Genomic DNA, 24,387 nt, shown 5'->3' with positions numbered 1-24,387 from the left:
GGGGGGGGGGGGGGAGCGATGTGTGGCAATGCCGATATGAGTGGGGGGTGACTCAGGCCATGGGTGGGGGGTGGGGAATCCACAAGCTCACTTAGAGATCGTGGCACCATTTCAAAATGGCGGACCGATGTCTGAGGAGCCGGTAGTCCAGCGTGTTCAGTTCCCCAGTGATGAAAATGGGCTAAACCGGTAAGAAACTCCCCAGGGCCTAAAGAAGTGACTAAATGTGGTTAGATAGTGGGAGGGGACTCGCCGGCAGAGCCCATGGTAAACTCCCAGCAAAGCCCACCACAAGTGACACTTAGAAACCTTTTGGTTAGATTGTGCCCAAAGAAACGTAGTTTTATTTACACAATATATACACTTTGCGGTAGATCCCTACCGGTTTCCTGTTCTCGTCGGTGCCTTACTAGCCGAACTTCTATACAGGGGGTAATCGATATCCCTTGCCCCTCGCGGGAGAGCTCATACTCTGCAAGACCCCGGGGAAAATAATCATTTCCCTCCCTTAGGCCCATCTGGTGTTTTGCACATATCCTCAGGAAAATTATGTATTAGGCTTATTCAGACCAGCCCCTGACCAAAGACCAATGTTTTTGGGTAGGTTAGAGGAGATCTGGGGCGAAATTCTCCCCCAACGGCGCGATGTCCGCCGACTGGCGCCAAACACGGCGCCAATCAGACGGGCATCGCGCCGGCCCAAAGGTGCGGAATGCTCCGCATCTTTGGCGGCCTAGCCCCAACATTGAGGGGCTAGGCCGACGCCGGAGGGATTTCCGCCCCGCCAGCTGGCGGAAATGGCGTTTGTTGCCCCGCCAGCTGGCGCAGAAATGCAGCGCATGCGCGGGAGCGTCAGCGGCCGCTGTCAGTTTCCTGCGCATGCGCAGTGGGGAGAGTCTCTTCCGCCTCCGCCATGGTGGAGGCCGTAGCGGAGGCGGAAGGGAAAGAGTGCCCCCACGGCACAGGCCCGCCCGCGGATCGGTGGGCCCCGATTGCGGGCCAGGCCACCGTGGGGGCACCCCCCGGGGCCAGATCGCCCCGCGCCCCCCCCCAGGACCCCGGAGCCCGCCCACGCCGCCTGGTCCCGCCGGTAAATACCAGGTTTAGCGGGGGGTCCCGCCAACCGGCGTGGCCCGATTCCCGCCCCCGCCCAGTCTCCGGTACCGGAGACTTCGGCGGGTGCGGGATTCACGGCGGCCTACGGCCATTCTCCGACCCGGCGGGGGGTCGGAGAATGACGCCCCTGCATTCTATTTCATGAGAAAGGCAATGACTAAGCTACTTTAACTGCCCAATGAGTGGAATGCCTCTTCTAAACAAAAGAGACACTGAAGGAGACATCTGCCAGATAGGCCATTCTGCAACACAATGCTGAATAAAACAAATGATTAATGCCATATTTCTCGGGAAAACACCCAACCACGTTTTCACTGAAAGGAAAACATCAGCTGATTGTTTATTTCCAGGTTGCAGGATTTTATCAATGGAATCCAGGTTCCACGGATTAATTCCAATGCAGGCACCACCAAGAAAGGCTTCAACTTCAAAAGTATGTCGCTCATCTCAGGGTACAGAAATTTCTGGCGGACGTTAATGCCCTCCCCGTGGCAAATCTGGTGGTTGATCCTTGATCTCAGGGAAGTCACGCTGCTTTCCATTTACATGCTTGATTGGGCAAGGGACCCGTCATCTCCATTAAATACCACCCCACACCCTGTACATTGGTGTCCATTATGCCAAGAGCTGTCACAACGATTCTATTTGAAAGCAGCCCCCAGTGCCTGAAAATGAACAGGTGGTTCTAAGTAGACTGTGGCTGAGACCCCGATTAGAAACCATTGCACAACAGCAGAAAAGAGAGACAACACAGACTGCCATCCCTGGAATTATTGTGTGCACACCCTGGGAATGCTGGAAGAAAGATTCCGTTGTTTGAACTATTCCAGTTCAAGTGCAGTATAATTTGAACACTCTAGTCCTCCTTTTACATGGGTTAAAGATGTTTCTGCATATTATCTCAAACGCCATCTCTTCTGCACCAGAAATGGCGTCTGTACTTTGGTGGTCTCTCTGAATCTGAACATAAATACTATGACTATGACTATGTGACAGCTACACCTCCATTTGTAAAGCACATTCAATTCTCTTCAAAATGCAGTAGTCCATTCGTGACCACTCACTTGCTTATATGTTGCAACCTTTTGCTCAAATCTAATGCTCGGACTTTTGAAATGTGATTTAGCCTGACAAAATACACCCTTTACTCTGCTTGCTGCATTATCTAGAACAGGATAGGGAAGCAGGATAAATATCGTTGCTGAACATCTAGTACTGCCTTGAAAGGAAATAAATAATTTGTATTTATTTATTTTTTAAAAATATTTTCATTCTCCTTTTTCACATTTTCATCAAATTTACACCCACCAACAAATAATCAACAATAACAAATACAATGTCAATCCCCTAGTCAACAATCCCTTCAACCCACCAACCCCCAAACAACCCTCAACATTTTAAATACAAACACCCAAAAAAAGAATCAGGAATCCATCATCACCCCATACATAGTCACCAACAACACATATACTCCAACCCCTCCCCCGCTAATGTTCAATGTCATCCAATTCTTGAAAATTCATAATAAACAAGCCCATGAATTGTCAAACCCTTCCATCCTTCCCCTTAACTCCAACTTCACTTTCTCGAGTGTTAAGAACTCCAGCAGATCCCTTCCCCACCGCCACACCAGGGCACAGGGTGGAGAAGCTGACCTCTACCCCAACAGGACCCGACTTCGGGCAATCAACGAGGCGAAGGCTAAGATATCTGCCTCCGCACCCGCTTCCAATCCCGGCCTATCCGACACCACGAATATGGCTTCAAGGGGACCCGGTTCGAGTTTCATATGCACCACCTTTGAGATTACCCTGAAGACCTCCCTCAAATACCCCTCCAGTTTCGGACAGGACCAAAACATATGAACGTGATTTGCGCACCCCCCCTCCCCCTCCCCCCCCCCCTCCCCTCTCCCCCACAGCATTCACAAACATCATCTACCCCCTCAAAGAGTCGGCTCATCCTCGTCTTTGTGAGGTGCGCCCTGTACACCACCTTCAGCTGTATCAATTCAACCTCGCGTACAAAGTTGACGCATTCACCCTCTGGAGCACCTCACACACAACCCCTACTTCATTCCATCCCCCAACTCTTCCTCCCACTTTGTCTGAATCCCCTCCAGCCATGTCTTATCTTCTCTCAGAATTACCCCTTAAATCACCGACACCACCCCCCTCTTCACTCCCCCTGTCGTCAGCACCGATTCCAAGAGTGTGAGGGCCGGCGTCATCGGAAAGCTCTGTATATCCTTCCTGGCAAAATCCCGGATCTGCATATACCTAAACATCTGCCCCTGCCCCAATCCATATTTCGCCCCCAGTTCCTCCAGCCCTCTAAAAACAAAAACAAATCCTTTAGTGCCCTGACTCCCCTCTCCCCCCATCTCTGAAAACTCCACCCCACTTCCCTGGCTCAAATCTATGATTCCCTCGAATCAGCATTTCCCTTGACCCTGCCCACAACCTAAAGTGTTGGTGCAACTGCCTCCAGATTTTCAGCGTCGCTACTACTACCAGACTGCCGGAATATTTCCCCGGGGCCATCATAACTTGTATTTATATAGTTACTTTCATAACCATAGGATGCCCTAAAATGTCTGACAATCAATGAAATATTCTTGAAGTGTCTGCCATAAGAAATGCAAGCGCCAATTTGTGCACAGCAAGATCCCACAGACAGCAATGATGATGAACAGATAAACTGTTTTAGTGTTGTTGATTGGGCAAGATTCTCTGGCCTCCCCACGGCATGTTTCTCGGTGGCAGGTGACGACCTGTCTTTGGCCAGCAACAGGATCCTCTGGTTCCGCCACTGTCAATGGGATTTCCCATTGAACCCACCCCACACTGCCGGGAAGCGTGCGGTGGGGTGCACGTTGGCAGGACTGGACGATCCCGCCTTCATGAACAGCCGGCAAGATCTTGCCCATTGCCTGGAGGAACTCCCATGCTCTTCTTCAAATGGTGCTTTGGGATTTTTACATCCATCTGAGAGTTTAAACAGGACCTCGGTTTAATGTCTTAACTGGCAGAAAGCACCTCTGACAATCCACCAATTCCTCTGTTCTGTATGTGCAAAAATCTCTGGAATGGGGCTTGAATCCAAAATATTCTGACACAGAGGCAGGACTGTGACTCACTGAGCGACGTAAAACGATCTGAGATAGTTCTTTCTGCAATTCTTTGAAGAATCCATACGTGGTGGTTTAGGTCTTGAGGCATCATTTTCAGTCTGTCCATCATGCAAAGAGGGGGGTGGGTTTCATTTGGTGTTACTGTATTTCTGAGGGCCTCTTCTTGGGCAGAACGTTGAAGTTAGCCATGTCAAGTTATAGGATATATTTAGGGTCAAGATTTGAACATTCAGTATCGTAATCAAAACTCCAGTCTGTGATGAATGTAGGACTGGAAGAGCTGGGAGCAAAATATGGGTTGGGGCAGGGGGAGATGTTTATGTATATGCAGGTCTGGGATTTCGCCAGTCTGTGATTAATATAGGAATTTCAGATATATTGTATTATGTTTGTATTTGGTGCAGTAAGGGGTAAAAGCCTGGGTTAGTGCGTGTGACTGCTGCAGTAATGTTTTTAAAATCCTGGTTTAAAAGACAGCTAGGCTTTTTGGAGACAGGGGTGTAATTAAAGCATTGTAAAAGTTTGGACTAAAGGACTTTTATTTATATTAAGAGGGTTCCCTGTGGAGTAGTTAATTAGAGACATTATGTTCAGCTTAGTGAGAATGTAGTTAATGGGAGGAGTCAGGGGTGGAAGCAGTCAGGTGTTGAGGCTTTCACTGTTAGTTTTTGGGTGGAAGGTGAGCTGAGAAGGTTTCGGAAGAAATAGAGCCAGAGATTCTGCATTATTCTGACAGGGAGTCAGCCATCTCTTTAAAGCAATCTCAAAAGATATCTCTTTCTCAAGGTGCCGTATCCAAGACGTCTCCGTACAGCAAATATTCCTGAGTGCTAATTGTATTTAAAAGTGGATGTTGACGTGAGATGGGTTTGTTTAAGTGGAAATAAAGATAGCAGTTAAAGGTTATTGTGTCATTGTATTGATCAGCATCGTTTAATTGTAAGCCAATGTTTTGTGTGATGTTAAAGATATTTTAATACTGTGTTAGTAATAACAGTTTGTTTTAATATACCATATCCCTATTTTGCGTGAAATCACTCCTGGAGCAAAGTATCCATTCCGCATAGTCTTGCAGAATTCAAATAAAATATTGGGGTTTCTGCCACTGTTGGGGTCTGGTCCGGGATCGTAATAAGTCAATCTGGTGAAATATTAATGCGAATGACAGACCAGATTACCAAAACAGTTACAGTATTTAATATCTTATTTATGTGTGTTATGGTGACAGGATCCAACCAGTCCGCTCAGAGCCTGTTAGCATGCCTGGGTCATCAAGGGTGATTGCTGATCGGAGAACTCTTTCAACGGTGATTGATGCCGGATCAGGTAGGAAACCTAACCACGGATTGTGTTGGGCAGGGGAGGAGGTGAAATATCTTCATCTGTTGAACTCTATTCATTTAAGACTTGTGATGTTCCAATAAAGATGGTCAGGCCCAGCAGCCTTCCCCTTTGATTTTCCTCATGGTGTCACAAGCCATCTTAAAAATGAACAATGAGATATTTACCATGGATATTCTACTGTAAATGTTTTGTCGAATATGAATAAAATTCTGCTGACTGTGGTCACATGTAGTGCATATGGATGGATAAGTGGATATTGACAGGGTGACACAGCTGTTGGCATGGAAGAGCGAGCTAATTCTGCCTTGTTAATTGTAACAATGGAAATAATTCCTGAACTCAGTTTCCACTGTTCAGTATGTTCGTTGCATGGACATGTTGTCGAGATTTTCTTCTTCCTGGTGCCCCTTGGTAAAGGTCCAGTGGTGAGGAGCTTCCTGATATATGCACTGGTGTATATCAGGATTTCAGTTGGATCACAATTAGCATATCCCTGTTGTGAATGTAAGTTGTGGGCAGAATAAACTTCAGTTTCATGTAAACTGACAACAATTTAGTAGAACGGTGTTTTGTTTTCTTGTACATTTCCGATAAGCCCTTTCATCGCATGTTCAAATCAGGATAAAATTGCTTTGGGTGCAGTGATACTGTAAATGATTGATGAAAAGTTCCTCTGGACAGTATTTCCTGCAAAAACATAAGTGTGTGCACTCTGTTACTATTTATGTAGCTGTTATAAACAGTAGATTCAGCACGTAGAACTCTATGACCCTCAGCTATAGAATCCAAGTTCAAATCATGCGATTGGCATTCACACTGTTGTTTCCTCTCAAGGGCATGTTTTGTCTGTCTCCGACTGTGGGACAGGAGTAGACTGGCCACGGGAATTGAAACTGCATCGCTCAAGCATGCCTCTTACTGAGTTAATCAAGGAGTGTTGCTGATATATTCAGGGTGTGCCTGGAGGACGGCTTGTCCAAGCAGAGTACTGTAAAAATTAAGAACCAAGAGGTTACAGCAGTAACATTTCAGATTTCAGCTATCTAAGACACAGATGGCAACAACATAAGCTTATACAAAATCAGTTTTTCAAATATCTCACCTTTAAACATAGGGGTTAGTTTTAGCCTGACTCTCCAGGTGGGAATTCCAAGGGCCGGGGCAGATTTCCGGTTTTAAATGCCACACTATTATTGACTATTGATTTTAATGTGCATTAAAATTGGGCAAGATGTAAAACTGGTGTTGCACCCGATCCCATCAGCCTGCTGACAATCTGGATTCATTAAAATTGCCCTCAATGAGCAGTGGCGGACCCTGTACAGGGCTACTAAATGCCTCAGCACCCAAAAAATATGGAACAATCTAGAAGTCTACATGTAGCACGGAAATATTTTTACAAATTTTAACGAACATATTGGGCTGGATTCTCCGCTGGCGAGATTCTCCGTTGCGCTGGCAGCCCACCCACGCCCGGGGATTTCCCGACAGCGTGGGGCTGCCCACAATGGGAAAAACCATTGGCCGGCTGGTGGGACGGAGAATCCCACTGTCGGCGGCGGCACGCCGCACTATAAAACTGGTGCGGCGAGGTGAAGAATCCTGCCCAACCTTGTTTTTCCACTGTTTTTAATCTCACAATGTGATGTAATTCAGATACACAACTCGGGTGACAGAAATAAACTATGTGAGTCAGGATCCAAAACCTTGCATTGCTTGTGGTCTCTGTGTTTTTCAGTAAACCATCAGTTCTTGTTGTATATACTTCACTGTTCCAACATTCTAGCTCACTATGCAATCTTAGCGACATTGTCCAAGCCCTCATTGATTTGGGTTGTTTAGATTTGGTGCCACCCAGTTAGCAGCAATGAGCAGTGAGTTAAAAGTGTCATACCGTGCAATTTAAACATGTAATTCCAAAGCACTTTCCAGTTCAACTTTTAACATTGAGGTTTGCTTTGGTCTTCCGCCCAAACCCAGTTTTGCCAATTTTCTCAAACATTTATATTCAATCATCTTTCATTATCCTTAATGACCATTAAAAAAAAAACCAAATAGTGCCAAAGGACTAAAAGCAGCATTATATTGTGACCACCAGCCTACAAGATTGATTTTCAACAGGTTTATATTCTCTGGCTGCAAAACGGTGTATTGTGGCCAAGAGAGAACCCCTTACATACGCACTGAGATGTACATTCAGAGCACAACACCTGGCCGATAAATTATAAATGTGTTGAGAAGTTGGCGGCAGTGTCCATCATTTCAAAACTCTACAAAAGTACTCAGTGCTAAATGTATAAAAGTATCCAGAGGTCCAGAGCATCTTTAAACCCAGTTCAACACTGCACTAGAATGGCATTCCTTGCGCTGTGAGGCCCAAGAAGGGAGGAATGGCCTGCCTAGGAGTTGTAATGATATCTAGTATATCATCTTTGTATGTATGAATGATCATGTAGGATAGTGTGTAATTACAGCATCCAGCCACTAGATGCAGTGTGAGCACATCTCACGTGCCACAAGGTGGTCCACCTGATCTTGGGAAGTGAGTTAGTAGAGAGGGTTAGAGACAGTTGTGTTTTCAGTTGCTCTGTGTATTGCAATTATTTAATCTAATACTTAGCATTCTTGGCATACTTAAGAATTCACAATTTATAGTGTGGTGTAAATAAATTAGCTTTGATTTAGTACAAAGTCTGTATGTTCTTTGTAGCAACACTACAACCTTAATAATATTAATCGAAGCAACCAAAGAACATCACACGGTGGATGTCAGAAAGAAAGGAGTATTTAGATCTAGCAATTCGACTGAAAACATCGAAGAAAGGAAACGTGCGAAAATCGAAACATCCAAAGGCCGACTGAGAAGAAAATAAAGTACCTCGTGGCAGATAAAAGACGGAAGGCTTGAAGACTCCACAATATCTGCACACATGGGGTAACGTAGATGTGAACTGGCATCTTTTTAAACAGCAGATCACGATGTATGTACAGGCTCTTGGCTTACTAGATGCCTCGGACAAGAGAACAATTGCACTTTTTCTAACCATAGCGGGTCCCCAGGCAATTGAATTTTTTAACTCATTTCAATTTGACACGGAGGAGGATAAAAAGAGCTATAAGAAGGTAATAGTGCAATTTGATCGTCATTGTAACCCTCAGACGAACGAGGCTTTGAAAGGTATATTTTTCGAATGGGTGTGCCAAAATCGGGCGAAACAATTGATAGCTTCGTCATGGATTTGAAGTTAAAAGCGCAGACCTGCAACTTCACAGAGCTACATGATTCCTTAATAAGAGACCAGATTGTGTTTGGCCTCCAGAACGATAAACTTCTTGAGCGCATGTTAAGAGAATCCGAATTAAAGCTCTCTGATGCGAGTAAAACATGCAAAGCAAGTGAAGTAGCATTGAAAAGAATAACGGAGATTCGTCTCTGTGAAAATGCTGGGAAAACGGCAGCTTCCAGAGATGACATTAATGTTGTGTCGCCGTTCAACCAAAAACATGGTCCAAGTGGCCATTTTTGAAAAAATGTTGAAGCCACCATTTCGAGTAGGAGTGGAAAGACTGACCCTCTACAAAAATGTCCTGCATATGGAAAAATATGTGCCAAATGTGGCAAAACAAACCACACCTCCGAAGTCACCTGAGAAAGACAAAATAACAAATGCAACCATACGCAACACCAGAAGAAAATGCAAAAGAAATGCTATGATAGGTCGAGTAAAGAATTACCTAAATTGGAGTCAGATGATATAGTAAGAGTTAATACACCAACTGGATGGTCAAAGATTGCTAAAGTCATTCGGCAAGCAGTTCCACAATCTTACATAGTCCTGACAGAGCAAGGGAGAAGAGCCTTGTACTCCAAGTCAAGACAACTGAACCTTTTCGATATCAACCAATTGTAAATGAGGAAGACATTCGTCATAAAGCAAAAGAAACTACGAATACGGATACACATGAAGAGATGACAACAAATCTTAAAGAAGATGTGCAGGCTGAGACACCGATTCCACAGCAATCTATGTCAAGTCCAACTAGAGAACTGAGAAAATCGCAACGAATTAGGAAGAAGCCTGATCAGCTAAATCAGGGGCTGGTTTAGCACAGGGCTAAATCGCTGGCTTTGAAAGCAGACCAAGGCAGGCCAGCAGCACGGTTCAATTCCCTTACCAGCCTCCCCGAACAGGCGCCGGAATGTGGTGACTAGGGGCTTTTCACAGTAACTTCATTTGAAGCCTACTTGTGACAATAAGCGATTTTCATTTCATTTTACATTTCATTAAATCTTTGAACATTTTGCATGTGTATTGAAACATAATCATCATCGAAGTAAATGTAATTGCAAATATACATTTTGAATGTAATGTAAACTTTAAAATTTGCAAAGAAAGGGGGATGTAATGATATCTGGTATATCATCTTTATATATATGAATGATCATGTAGAATAGTGTGTGATTACAGCATCCAACCACTAGATGTAGCAAGAGCACACCTCACGTGCCACACTATGGCCCACGTGATATTGGGAAGTGAGTTAGTGGAGAGGGTTGGAGACAGTTGTGGTTTTTAGTAGCTCTGTGATTGTAATTATTTAGTCTGATAAGCTTTTTTGGCATACTTAAGAATTCACAATTTATAGTGTAGTATAATTAAACTAGCTTTGATTTAGTACAAAGTCTGCATGTTCTTTGTAGCAACACTACAACCTTAATAATAATTTAAACAACCAAAGAACATCACAGGAGTCTCATCCAAACCCTCCATTCCAAGAGATGGCCGGGTTGCATTGTTATTTTTGCTTATGTACAGGAGAAGCTGTTGCAGTCTAATGCAGAAGTGACAGTGAAAATGAAATGAAAATGAAAATCGCTTATTGTCACAAGTAGGCTTCAAATGAAGTTACTGTGAAAAGACCCTAGTCGCCACATTCCGGCGCCTGTTCGGGGAGGCTGGTACGGGAATTGAACCTGTGCTGCTGGCCTTGGTCTGCTTTACAAGCCAGCTATTTAGCCCACTGTGCTAAACCTGCCCCATGTATAGCCCACTGTGCTAAACCAGCCCCATTACCAGTGTAATGATACCCAGAGATTAATATTGATGTTCTTTTGTTTAGTTCCATTACTGTCTAACAATATTTGTTTAAATCAGGAGTACAGTAACACCATCAGATTCTGGCTTGAATAACTATGTCAGGTAACAAACAGCGTTAGGAGCTTCAGCGAGATGGTCATCTCGGATATGAACTAATTCAGCTGCCTTGCACCATCAGCTCAATTTTCAATCCAATATTTCCAATGCTAGCATTGGCATTTACTGTTTAAAAAAGTTTATATTCAGAATGAAAACAAATCAAAGTAGATTGGACAAATGATATTCATGTTAGTTGATTCTTTATGACTCTGGTCTGAAAATTCTGCTAAACCATATTACCTTGTAAACACTTGAAATATGGAAAAGTAATTCTACATTAAACATAGGCATTAACCCATTTATATTCATAATCTGATATGGCTCAGCACACTTTCTGTAGTCTTTATTGGGTTTCTTTAGTATGAATGAGACGGTCTCTAATATAATTACTCTGGGTTACCATAGTTTTTAAACCATTTCATGCAAACAGTCCACTGTAACTCTTATTCATGGTTGATAAATGCGTTGTGAGCTCCAAGAAACACTTTATGCTTGGATCAGGATTTCTATAAAGTGCAAATAAACATAAGCAGTTTGTAAATCTTTGTAGCATGGCCCATTGAATCATCCATTCAGTCACTGCGCCTGAATCTAAACAAAAAATACTGAACAAACTCTATTTTACACCAAAGCAATTAGACAGCTAATGGGGTCTCTTGGGGAAACTTGGCAGTAGACTGGGCTATATTTATTGTGCTGAGAATTTTTTAACAAGTAGATAATTGAGAGATGCTTTAAATATTTGGATCAAGAAATCTATACCGCGGGAACTAATAAAAAGTAATTTAGTACATTGGAATTTCACACAAAGATCGGGGTGCATACGCTGGAGCTATATGCGGATATTGGTTTTGAGTAGTTCACTGGAGTAACGTATAGAATTCGGAATGATTTCTGGTGGTGCTGATGATGATGATACGCTGCTTACAAGCTGATAAGAATGTGCAATTAACGTTACAGAGGTTCTGGCTCTGAATGTGCTTTAAATGACTGGCCCCTGTAAAAGAGAAGGGCCTTTACACCTCATTATTCCTCCTGACTCTTGTTTGCTTATAATTGTACATGGGCAGCATATCAAGCAGTAGTATAATAGTCCAAAACACACAACGTCTTGCTGATGGGACTGTCTTGTACTCATCGAGTAACAACTCAGCTTACATTCTTGATCCCTTAATTACATATCAAAGCAACAGCAAACTGGCGAATTGCTAGCTATCCTGGGCGGGATTCCCTAATCCCGCGGCAGAGTGTCCACACCGTCGTAAACGGCGTCACGTTTTACAACGGCGTAAAGGGGCCGACCCGACGACCAAGTGCGGTCACACCGCAGGCTCAGACTCCGCAGGCAGGAAGGGAATGGGTGACCACCAGACAGAGCAAGAGAGCGAGGCAGGTAGTGCAGGAATCTCCTGTGGCCATTCCCCTGCAGAACAGATACACCACTTTGGATACTGTTGAGGGGAATGGCCTCTCAGGGGAAAACAGCAACAACCAAACTCGTGGCATCACGGTTGGTTCTGCTGCAGAGGGGAGGGGTGATAAGTGTGACAGTGCAATAGTTATAGGGGATTCAATTGTAAGAGGAATAGAAATGCGTTTCTGTGGCCACAAACAAGACTCCAGGATGGTATGTTGCCTCCCTGATGCAAGGGTCAAGGATGTCTCGGAGCGGGTACAGGACATTCTGGAGGGGGAGGGTGAACAGCCAGTGGGTGTGGTGCACATCGGTACAAACGACATAGGTTACAAAAAAAGGGATGATGTCCTAAAAGCAGAATACAGTGAGATAGGAAGGAAGTTAAGAAATCGGTCCTCGATGGTAGTGATCTCAGAATTACTACCAGTGTCAGAGTATAAATGACAGGATATATGGGATGAATACGTGGCTGAAGGGATGGTGTCAGGGGGAGGGTTTCAGAGTCCTGGGGCATTGGGACCGGTTCTGGGGGAGGTGGGACCTGTACAAACTGGACGGGTTACACCTGGGCAGGACTGGAACGGATGTCCTCGGGGGGCTATTTTCAGTTGGGGAGTGTTTAAACTAATGTGGCAGGGGGATGGGAACCGATGCAGGAAGTCGGAAGGTAGTAAAACAGGGATAGAAACAAAAGGCAGTCGGGGTATGCGTAAGGCAGAGAAGCCATCATCAAAAATCAAAAGGGCAACAGTACAAGGTACAGTGACTGAGGGGAGCTCAGTGACTAGACCCAGTAATACTAAAAGGAATAAAACGGGAAGTAAAAACATAAATGGAAAGCCATGCGACAGGTTGTTACATGAAGATATGGGTTCAACCTTCCGCCGGCACGGTACTCCACCAGCCCGATAGTGGTGGCGGCTCTACGGATCTGGGGCCAGTGGAGGAGGCATGTAGGAGAGGTAAGAGCATCGGTGTGGACCCCAGTCTGCGGCACCCACCGATTTGGTCCGGGGAACATGGACGGGGGGTATCGACTGTGGAGGAGGGCGTGGATTGTGAAGATGGGGGATCTGTTCCTTGAAGGGAGCTTTCCGAGCATGAGGGCACTGGAGAGGAGAAGTTTGGGCTGGCGAGAGGGAACGACTTTAGATACTTACAGGTGCGGGATTTTGTACACAGACTGGTGCCGTCCTTCCCACGTCTCCCGCCGAAGGGGAGGCAGGACAGGGTAGTTTCTAGGGGAGAGGTGGGAGAAGGTAGAGTCTCAGACGTCTACAAGGAACTAATGGGAGCTGAGGATACGCAGACCGAGGACCTGAAGCTTAAGTGGGAAGAGGAGCTCAGAGGGGGGGTGGGGGAGATGGAGGATGGTGTTTGGGCAGAATCCCTGAGCAGAGTAAACACGACCGCAACATGCGCCAGGCTCAGCCTGATCCAGTTTAAGGTCGTGCACCAGGCCCACATGACGATGGCCCAGATGAGCAAATTCTTCGGGCTGGAGAAGTGTGCTAGATGCGCCGGAGGGCCGGCTAAGCATGTACACATGTTCTGGTCATGCCCTAAACTCAGGGGGTATTGGCAGGGACTCGCAGATGTCATGTCCCGGGTATTGAAAATTGAGGTGGTAATGAGCCCTGAGGTGGCAATCTTTGGGGTTTCGGATGACCCGGGAGTCCAGGAAGAGATAGAGGCCGACGTTCTGGCCTTTGCTTCCCTGGTAGCCCGGCGACGAATAAAGTTAGCATGGAGGGACTCAAAGCCCCCGAGGGCTGAGGTGTGGCTATCGGACATGGCGAGCTTTCTTGGCCTAGAGAAAGTCAAGTTCGCCATGAGAGGTTCGCTACCAGGGTTCGCCCGAAGGTGGCACCCATTTATTGACTTCTTCGCAGAGGATTAAGCGTCAGCAGGGTGGGGGGGGTTGCTAGGGTAAAGTAGGGGGATATTGAGGCAGGTCCTTGCATGAACAGAGCCGTGGTTTGCACTATGTTTAATCTGTGTCTTGACTTTTTTTTTGTATTGTACAATGTCACTTTTACTATATGTCTAAAATACCTCAATAAAATTGTTTGTTAAAAAAAAAGAAGATATAGGTTCAACGACAAGGAAAATTAGGAGAAAAGTTAAGAGGAAAAATAACTTATGAGAAGTTACTGATCAAGGTGTTAAGATTCAAAACAGAGGTACAAAAGCCAACATAAGTGTACTTTACCTGAATGCTCGTAGTATTCGGAATAAGGTAAATGAGTTGATGGCGCAAATCATCGTGAATGACTATGATTTAATGGCTATTACTGAAACATGGTTTAACTCCCAGAGGGGAGTTAAATATCCAAGGGTATCAAACTATTTGGAAGGACAGAGTGGATGGTAAGGGAGGTGGTGTAGCTCTGTTATTTAAGGATGACATACAGGTAATAGTAAGGGATGACATCGGCGCTATGAAGGATAAGGTTGAATCCATTTGGGTAGAAATCAGGAATAATAAGGCGCAAAAGTCACTGATAGGAGTAGTCTATAGGCCACCAAATAGTAACATTATGGTGGGACAGGCAATAAAGAAAGAAATAACTGATGCATGTAGAAATGGTATAGCGGTTATCATGGGGGATTTTAATCTACATGTCGATTGGTTTAACCAGGTTGGTCAAGGCAGCCTTGAGGAGGAGTTTATAGAATATACCCGCGATAGTTTCCTAGAACAGTATGTAATGGAACCTACGAGGGAACAAGGGGTCCTAGATCTGGTCCTGTGTAATGAGACCGGATTGATTAATGATCTCATAGTTAGGGATCCTCTCGGAAGGAGCGATCACAATATGGTGGAATTCAAAATACAGATGGAGGGTGAGAAGATAAAATCAAACACTAGTGTTTTGTGCTTAAACAAAGGAGATTACAATGGGATGAGAGAAGAGCTAGCTAAGGTAGACTGGGAGCAAAGATTTTATGGTGAAACAGTTGAGGAACAGTGGAGAACCTTCCAAGCGATTTTTCACAGTGCTCAGCAAAGGTTTATACCAACAAAAAGGAAGGATAGCAGAAAGAGCGAAAATCGACTGTGGATATCTAAGGAAATAAGGGAGAGTATCAAATTGAAGGAAAAAGCATACAAAGTGGCAAAGATTAGTGGGAGACTGGAGGACTGGGAAATCTTTCGGGGGCAACAGAAAGCTACTAAAAAAGCTATAAAGAAGAGTAAGATAGATTATGAGAGTAAACTTGCTCAGAATATAAAAACAGATAGTAAAAGTTTCTGCAAAAATATAAAACAAAAAAGAGTGCTAAGATAAATATTGGTCCTTTAGAGGGTGAGAAGGGAGATTTAACAATGGGAGATGAGGAACTGAACAAGTTTTTTGGGTCGGTCTTCACAGTGGAAGACACAAATAACATGGCAGTGACTGATGGAAATGAGGCATGGGTGTTTAGCAATGTACCTTTAAGAAAACAGTGATGTCAGAGAGTGGGTGGGGCTGAGCTCAGGTCAGCCATTTTGCAGTTTAGCTTTGCAGTTGGAAAAAGCTTAAATGCTGTTTATAAAAGTTTGTGTGTGTCTGGGTTTGTCTAGAGAGCTGCAGGAAGAAAGCAAGGTGCTGGAGCTGAAGTCAACCAAGCTAACATATCTCTGCCATTCTACAGAAAATATATATATCCTTTAACCTGATGTGATACTGTTTAAAGGTGTTAAGTCTCTTGGAAGGTTGAAGGAACATTTTAAGGAGTTATTTACTGTTGCAATATTTTCTGAGTTATCTTTGAAGTAAGGGGTGTTAAGAGATCCAATGTTTATTTAAGATGTTAAGTTCAGTTCATGGAATAAACAGTGTTTTGTGTTTAAAAACCCACGTGTCCATAATTGTCATCCCACACCTAGGGAACAAGCCGTGTGCTAGGAAATGCAACAAATCCATTAAAGGGAGAGGTTGGTTGAACTCCATGATACATTTTGGGGTTTTGAAAACGCCTCGCCCATAACAGTATGCTGATCTGGAAAGTCTCCATAGAATGCGGAAAATCCATAGAATCCCAACAGTGCTGAAGGAGACCATTCGGTCCATCGAGCCTGCACCGACCCTCTGAAAGAGCACCCTACCTCGGCCCACTGCCCTGCCCTATTCCTGTAACCCCACCTAATCTACACATCTTTGGACTGTGGGAAGAAGTCGGAGAATCCGGATTAAACCCACGCAGACGCGGGGAGAATATGCAAACGCCACACAGTCACCCAAGGTCACAATTGAAACCGGGTCCCGGCGCTGTGAGGCAGCACTGTGCCACCATGTTGCCTTTACTGCCTGCTATCAGGTGTATTGGAAGGTTTACAGGCAGATAATCAACCTGTTTGGCCACGTTATGAATGCAGCTTCTGGTGCCATCAGGTCCCAGACCTGAACCTGGAGTTTCTGGTCCCGAGGTAAGGGCACTATAAGTGCTCCTCAAACCACCTCCAAAAGCTATCTTAGACATTAAATCATTCGGAAAGTATATAAAAGCTGATCTCCCATACACTTTTGCAGCTGCTGCAAAGTTGACAGAGTTTCAATGGCTATGGCATGAAGAGAGAGAGACTGTATTTCTTTACCAGGAGCATTCGATTGAAAGAGGTCTTCAGAAGGGAGACCCTACTTTCTTAGTTTCATGTTTAACGTGTTTGTCCCATTTAAGTTAATCTTAACACTAAAATGGTTTAAGGTCAGAGTACTTGTGGTTTACAATGAAGAAAGTCGATGAGATTTTATAAACAGCATTTAAGATTTGCTACGTGAAATACAGGGGGCGGGATTCTCTCAGCCCTGGGCCGGAGAAACCCCGCGACCGGCGCGAATCGCACCACGCTGGCACGCGATTCTCCGCAGAGCGGATAATCTGCGCCATTGGCGCCGGTGTGGTTGGCACGTCTCCGGTGGGGGGCCGCTCTACTCAGCCGGCCGGCCGATTCTCGGCCTGGGATGGGCCAAGCAACCATTGTTAAAACGGCGAGTCCCGCCGCCGCCATCCACACCTGCTCTCAGCCGGCAGGACTTCAGCGTGGAAGGGTCGGGTGGCGGCCTGTGGAGGGGGGGGGGGTTCGACCCCGGGGGAGTCCTCCGATGTGGCTGGCCTGCGATCAGGGTCCACCGATCGGCGGGACGGCCTCTCTGGCTGGGGGCCTCTTTTTCTCCGCGCCGGCCCCTGTAGTCCTGCGCCATGTTGCGTCGGGGCCAACGCGTTGAAGGAAGCCAGACAGTAGTCTGGCTTCAACGGTCCGGCACCAACGCAAGTGTGCGTTGGTGCCGGTGCCACTGCACATGCGAATTTCCGTCTCTACGTCCTTCCCCACCTCTGCGCGGCGACACTCATGGTTTAGACTTCCAGTGTAACCTTCAAAGTCTGACCTTCCAATTCGGCGGCCCTATACCCCCCCTTACTGTCTGCGGCTTCGTGACCCATCAGGTCGACCCGCCTTCCCTGTTTGCGAACCTCACCCTGGATTGCAAACCCGTTGCCACCAGGAGCAGACGCGAAAGTGCCCAGGACCGGATCTTTATTAGGTCAGCGGTCCAAAGACTACTGAGGGAAGGGGTCATTGAAGCCAGTAACAGCCCCTGGAGAGCTCAAGTCTTGGTGGTAAAGACCGGGGAGAAGCATAGGATGGTCATCGACTACAGTCAGACCATCAACAGGTTTACGCAGCTGGACGCGTACACTCTCCCCCGCATATCCGACCTGGTAAACAGGATCGCGCATTATAAGGTCTTCTCCACGGTGGATCTCAAGTCCGCCTACCACCAGCTCCCCATCCGCACTAGTGACCGCAAATACTCTGCCTTCGAGGCAGACGGGCGGCTCTATCACTTCTAAAGGGTTCCCTTTGGTGTCACCAACGGGGTCTCGGTCTTCCAGCGAGAGATGGACCGAATGGTTGACCGGTATGGTTTACGGGCAACATTCCCGTATCGCGATAATGTCACCATCTGTGGCCACGACCAGCAGGACCACTACACCAACTTCCGAAAGTTTCTCCAGACCGCTAAAATCCTTAACCTAACATACAATAAGGGTAAATGCGTGTTTAGCATCGACCGTCTAGCCATTCTCGGCTACGTAGTGCGAAATGGAGTTATAGGCCCCGACCCTGAACGCATGCGCCCCCTTATGGAGTTCCCCCTCCCTCACTGCTCTATGGCCCTGAAACGCTGCCTCGGGTTTTTTAGCTACTACGCCCAGTGGGTCCCCAACTATGTGGACAAGGCCTGTCCCCTGATCCAATCCACAGCTTTTCCCCTGTCGATAGAGGCCCGCCAGGCCTTCAACCGCATCGAAGTAGACATTGCAAAGGCCATGATGCACGCCATCGACGAGTCCCTCCCCTTCCAGGTCGAGAGCGATGCGTCCGATGTAGCTCTGGCGGCCACCCTCAACCAAGTGGGCAGACCCGTGGCCTTCTTCTCCCGTACCCTCCATGCTTCCGAAATCCACCACTCCTCAGTCGAAAAGGAGGCCCAGGCCATAGTAGAAGCTGTGCGACATTGGAGGCATTACCTGGCCGGCACAGCGGGGCAAGATAAAAAATGACAAGATCTTGCGGTGGAGGATTGAACTCTCCACCTACAACTACGAGATCTTCTATCATCCTGGGAAGCTAAACGAGCCTCCTGACGCCCTGTCCCGCGGCACATGTGCCACCGCACAAGTGGACCGCCTCCGAGCCCTCCACGAGGACCTTTGCCACCCAGGGGTCACTCGCTTTTTCCATTTAGTCAATACCCGCAACCTGTCCTACTCCATCGAGGAGGTCAGGACTGCCACCAGGAACTGCCAAATCTGCGCGGAGTGCAAACCGCACTTCTACCGGCCAGAGAGAGCGCACCTGATAAAGGCTTCCCGTCCCTTTGAACGCCTCAGCATGGACTTCAAAGGCCCCCTCCCCTCCACCGACCGCAACACGTACTTCCTGAACGTGATTGACAAGTACTCCCGGTTACCATTCGCCATCCCCTGCCCCGACATGACCACCACCACCGTCATCAAGGCCTTCCATAGCATCTTTGCACTGTTCGGGTTCCCCGCTTACATACACAGCGATATGGGGTACTCCTTTATGAGCGACGAACTGTGTCAATTCTTGCTCAGCAAGGGCATCGCCTCGAGCAGGACGACCAGTTACAACCCCCGGGGTAACGGACAGGTAGAGAGGGAGAACGGAACGGTCTGGAAGACCATCCTACTGGCCCTACGGTCCAGGAACCTCCCAGTCTCCCGCTGGCAATAAGTCCTCCCGGATGCCCTCCACTCCATCCGGTCACTACTTTGTACAACCACCAATCAGACACCTCACGAACGTCTCCTTGTCTTCCCTAGGAGGTCCTCCTCTGGGACCTCGCTCCCGACCTGGCTGGCAGTACCCGGAGCCATCCTGCTCCGAAAACACGTGCGGGCGCACAAGTCGGACTCGTTGGTCGAGATGGTCCATCTGCTCCATGCTAACCCCCAGTACGCCTACGTGGCGTACCCCGACGGCCAACAAGATACGGTCTCCCTACGGGACCTGGCGCCCGCCGGAACCGCACGCACATTCCAGCCACCAGTCCCACGCTCCCCTACACCGCAGCACCTTACAGGAGGTTCGGTCCTTACGCCGCCCCCGTCTAGGCCCCCCACCCACCGACGCCCCCCGCAGGCGCTCCCTTCCCAGGTCAGTCGTTTTCCCCACCAGCGCCGTCTAGGGGTGACAAAGCTGCCATGGAGATCGAAGCCACGCTCCCGGAGTCACAGACGCCCGAGCCTCCACCGGAGTCACCACCGAGGCTCCGACGATCACAGAGGACGACCAGGGCCCCCGATCGACTGATTGCTTCATTTTAACTGTAATCTGTAAATATAAACCACCAAATGTACATTGCTACCAGACCTGTAAATAGTTACTAAACACTGTACGGAGGTATTACGGTACCTCCATAACTAATTATACCATGTTGTTATGTTTTGTAGTTTCTGGCCACCACCCCTGCCGGACTCTTTTTTAACAGGGGGTGAATGTGGTATTAGAGGTATTACAGTATCTGAGAGGCTGAAGTACCATTGGTAGAACCTGTATGCTTGCTATTGGCTAGAGTGTATAATAGCTCCGCCCTGATAGGCGGGGTATAAGAACCCGTGCCGCCCCAGCTGCCCTCATTCTGTTCCTGAGCTGCTGGGGGAAACATCTAGCTTATTAAAGCCTTCAGTTGGACTACAACCTCGCTTTAGTGGTCATTGATCGTGCATCAGGCTGTAACAACAAACTCCAGCGAATCAGCCTTGCATTGTTATTCTGGAATCGCTCCAAAAACGTCAATGGATTATGATCCGTATATATAATGGTGTCAGAAGGATTGCTGGTCACATAAATGTGAAAATGTTGCAAAGCCAGCACCAAACGCAAAGTCTCCTTCTCAATCGTCGAATACTTTTTCTGGTGAGAATTCAATTTCTTTGTAAAATAACCATCAGGCCGCTCTAGCCCTTCGCCGTCGTCTTGTAGAAGCACCGCACCTACGCTCACATCGCTCGCATCAACAACTTTGACGGGTTTGGTATAATTTGGGATGACTAACACAGGAGCAGTGGTTAACACAGCCTTCAGGCCGTCAAATGCCAGTTGACACTCCGCTGTCCACTGGAATTTGTTATGCTTCTTGAGCAAGTCCGTCAGTGGAGTGACCACACTGCTAAAATGTGGTACAAACTTACGGCAAAATCTACTCATACCAAGAAATCGCATTATTTCCCGTCGTGTCGAGGGGATCGGAAACTCCCCAATAACGTTTGTTTTCCCATCCTGTGGGACCAGTCGACCCTGTCCGATTGTATGGCCAAGGAAAGTGACTTGGGCTTTTCCAAATTCACTTTTGGCTAGGTTTATCACCAAACCCGCCTCCTGAAGTCGATCAAATAACTCCCTCAGATGTTTTAAATGTTCTTTCCATGTCTGGTTGAAAACTACCAGATCGTCGATGTATACCGCACAATTGGGTAATCCTGAAACGACTGTATAAGTTAACCGTTGAAATGTTGCTGGGGCGTTTTTCATGCCAAATGGCATAACTTTGAATTGGTATATACCATCTGGAGTCACAAAAGCTGAAATCTCCTTCGCCCTTTCAGATAAAGGTACTTGCCAGTAACCTTTCAGTAAATCCAATTTGGAAATAAAAGCAGATTGTCCCACTTTCTCAATGCAATCCTCCAAACGTGGGATAGGATAAGAGTCCGTTCTTGTAACTGCATTCACCTTTCGATAGTCCACACACAACCATTGGGTACCGTCTGGTTTAGGTACCATCACTATGGGTGAGCTCCATGGGCTGCAACCCACTTCAATTATGATATTTATAAGCATACTCTCAATCTCTTTGTTAACCAGTGCCAATTTTAAAGGATTAAGTCTATATGGAAGTTGTTTGATAGGAACAGCATTTCCCATATCTACATCATGTATAGCCATTTTAGTACTTCCCAATTTATCTCTACAAACCTGCCCATGTGATATGAATAAATCTTTCAGGTCAGTTCGTTTTTCCTCTGGAAGGTAACTTAACAATTCATCCCAATTTTTAAGAACATCCTCATTTTCCAATTTAATTTGAGGTATGTCAAATTCACAGTCATCTGGATTTGGTTTGTCACTTTGAGTTAGAATCATTAAAACCTCCTTTTTCTCTCCTTCACTTTCAATGTACCTTTTAAGCATATTCACATGACACACTCGGTGAGTCTTCCTTCTGTCTGGTGTTTTTAACCACATAATTCACCTCACTTAATTTCCTTTCAATCTGATACGGTCCACAAAACCTAGCTTTTAAAGGCTCTCCTACCACTGGTAATAACACTAAAACTTCCCCACTGGCAAAACTACGAACTTTGGATTTTTTGTCCGCTACCTGTTTCATCACATTTTGTGCAACTTTCAAATGTTGTCTAGCCAATTCACCTGATGTATTTAATCGTTCCCAAAAATTTGACACGTAGTCCAATAGTATAATTTCCGATTTCTCACCCACCAATTTTTCCTCAATCAATTTAAGTGGTCCTCTTCCCTCAAGACCAAAAATTAGTTCAAAAGGACTACATTTGGTAGACTCATTAGGTGCATCTCTAATTGCAAACAATACGAATGGGATTCCTTTATCCCAATCCTCTGGATAATCGTGACAATACGCTCTCAACATTGTCTTTAATGTCTGATGCCACCTTTCTAATGCTCCCTGCGATTCGGGATGGTATGTAGTTGATTTAAATTGTTTTATTCCTAAGCTATCCATAACTTCTTTGAATAACTTTGAAGTAAAATTCGGTCCTTGATCCGATTTAATTTCTGTGAGTGGTCCATATCTAGTAAAGAATTTAAGTAACTCCTCCACAATCCTTTTAGCTGTAATATTATGGACTGGAATGGCCTCTGGAAAGCTAGTAGACACATCCATTACAGTCAAAAGATATTGATTCCCACTTTTTGTTTTAGGAAGCGGTCCGACAGAATCGATTAGGACCCTTGTAAAAGGTTCCTCAAATGCTGGAATGGGTATTAAGGGCGCTGCTTTTATCACTGCTTGAGGTTTCCCTATCACTTGACATGTGTGACATGATTGACAAAATTTAACTATATCTTTATGTAGTCCAGGCCAATAAAAATGTTTCTGGATTTTAGCTTGAGTTTTCCTTATTCCCAAATGACCTCCCACTGGTACCTCATGTGCAACTCGCAACACCTACTTTCTATACCCTACCGGCAATACTACTTGATGAACTTCTGCCCACTTTTCATCCGCCTGCATATGCACAGGTCTCCATTTTCTCATCAAGACATCATTTGTACGGTAATAACACTCTGGTATACTCTCAGATTCCTCTTCCGTATATGCTTTCTGATATATCCGTTTTATTTCTACATCTTTCTGTTGTAACTCCGCCAATTTTCCTGAACTAAAAATATCCGCCTCATCCTCCACCTGTTCGTGTTCTTTTTCGACCATCTGATCAAACGTCGTTTCTGATAATTGCACTTCAACTTCATCTTCACTCTTTGATTTCTCCTCTTGTCTTAACCTGTGACTTTGCGACCTTGTTACTACACAATCAGGAAAAATCCCAGGATGTTTGTCCTTCAACACTTCAGTTGACTGATTTTCCACTGGCTTATCAACCACAGTAGGCATCACTCCCACCTGCGATCCAGCTATATCATTACCCAAGATAAACTGTATTTCTGGACAAGATAGTTTATCTATTACTCCTACTACCACTTCACCACTCTTCACTGGACTTTCCAACCTTACCTTATATAATGGAACGCTACTCCTCTTATCCTGAATTCCACATATCACCACCTTTTCTGGCAATATTCTTCCCAAACTACATAATTCCTCGTCTCTTACCATTAAAGATTGCCTAGCCCCTGTATCTCTTGAAATTGTGACTTCTTTACCTGCTCCTCCTGATACACGTGAGTAAACTTTACCCACACAAGTAAATTCTTTAAAGACATCTGGCACCTTCTTAACAATTACTTATTGAACAGGCTGTACAACCGTTTGCACCTCCTTCGCTTCCCTTGGGCCTTCCTTTACCACTCTAACAAACCCCACTGTCTTATACTGGTTTACCACATCAGCCTTCCCAGTGCTTTTCTTCAAGCACCAACACTGTGACTACATGGCCTAGTTTATTACAGTGAAAACATCTGAAACTTTTCATTTCTTTTCCACCCTCCTGGATTTCTATTTTAATATGAGGTACACTCTCTTTATTATCTCCCATCAGATCACCTTTACCTTTACCACTTGAGTATTTCTCATGTCCCCAGTTTCTATCCCTCACCGGCTGAAACTGATGTCGGAAACCAATCTTTGATTTATGAACTAATTCATAATCATCTGCCATTTCCGCTGCTAATCTGGCAGTTTTAACCCTCTGTTCTTCCGCATGAGTTCTCACTACATCAGGAATTGAATTTTTAAACTCCTCCAAAAGTATAATTTCTCTGAGAGCTTCATATGTTTGGTCTATTTTCAAAGCCCTTATCCACCTATCAAAATTATTCTGTTTGAGCCTTTCAAACTCCATGTATGTTTGACCAAATTCTTTCCTTAAATTTCGAAACTTTTGTAAGCTTCAGGCATTAGCTCATATGCACTTAAGATGGATTTCTTCATACG

General features: G+C 45.7%; 1 protein-coding gene across 5 annotated transcripts in view; it reads left to right on the top strand.

Annotated features, from left to right (window-relative positions):
- The window catches only part of bcas3 (BCAS3 microtubule associated cell migration factor), a 1,250,799-nt gene that overhangs the window by 704,549 nt on the left and 521,863 nt on the right, over positions 1–24,387 (top strand). For all 5 annotated transcript variants that reach the window (XM_072469937.1, XM_072469940.1, XM_072469936.1 and 2 more), the window contains exon 22: positions 5,478–5,575. In XM_072469937.1, coding sequence (XP_072326038.1) covers positions 5,478–5,575 — 98 coding nt within the window. The remainder of the gene's footprint in view (positions 1–5,477; positions 5,576–24,387) is intronic.

The sequence above is a fragment of the Scyliorhinus torazame genome, chromosome 12 (genome assembly GCF_047496885.1).
Source record: "Scyliorhinus torazame isolate Kashiwa2021f chromosome 12, sScyTor2.1, whole genome shotgun sequence".
In the NCBI taxonomy this organism is placed as follows: domain Eukaryota; kingdom Metazoa; phylum Chordata; class Chondrichthyes; order Carcharhiniformes; family Scyliorhinidae; genus Scyliorhinus; species Scyliorhinus torazame.
Note: the sequence above shows the minus strand (reverse complement) of the source record. Positions and strands in the feature narration are given on the sequence as shown.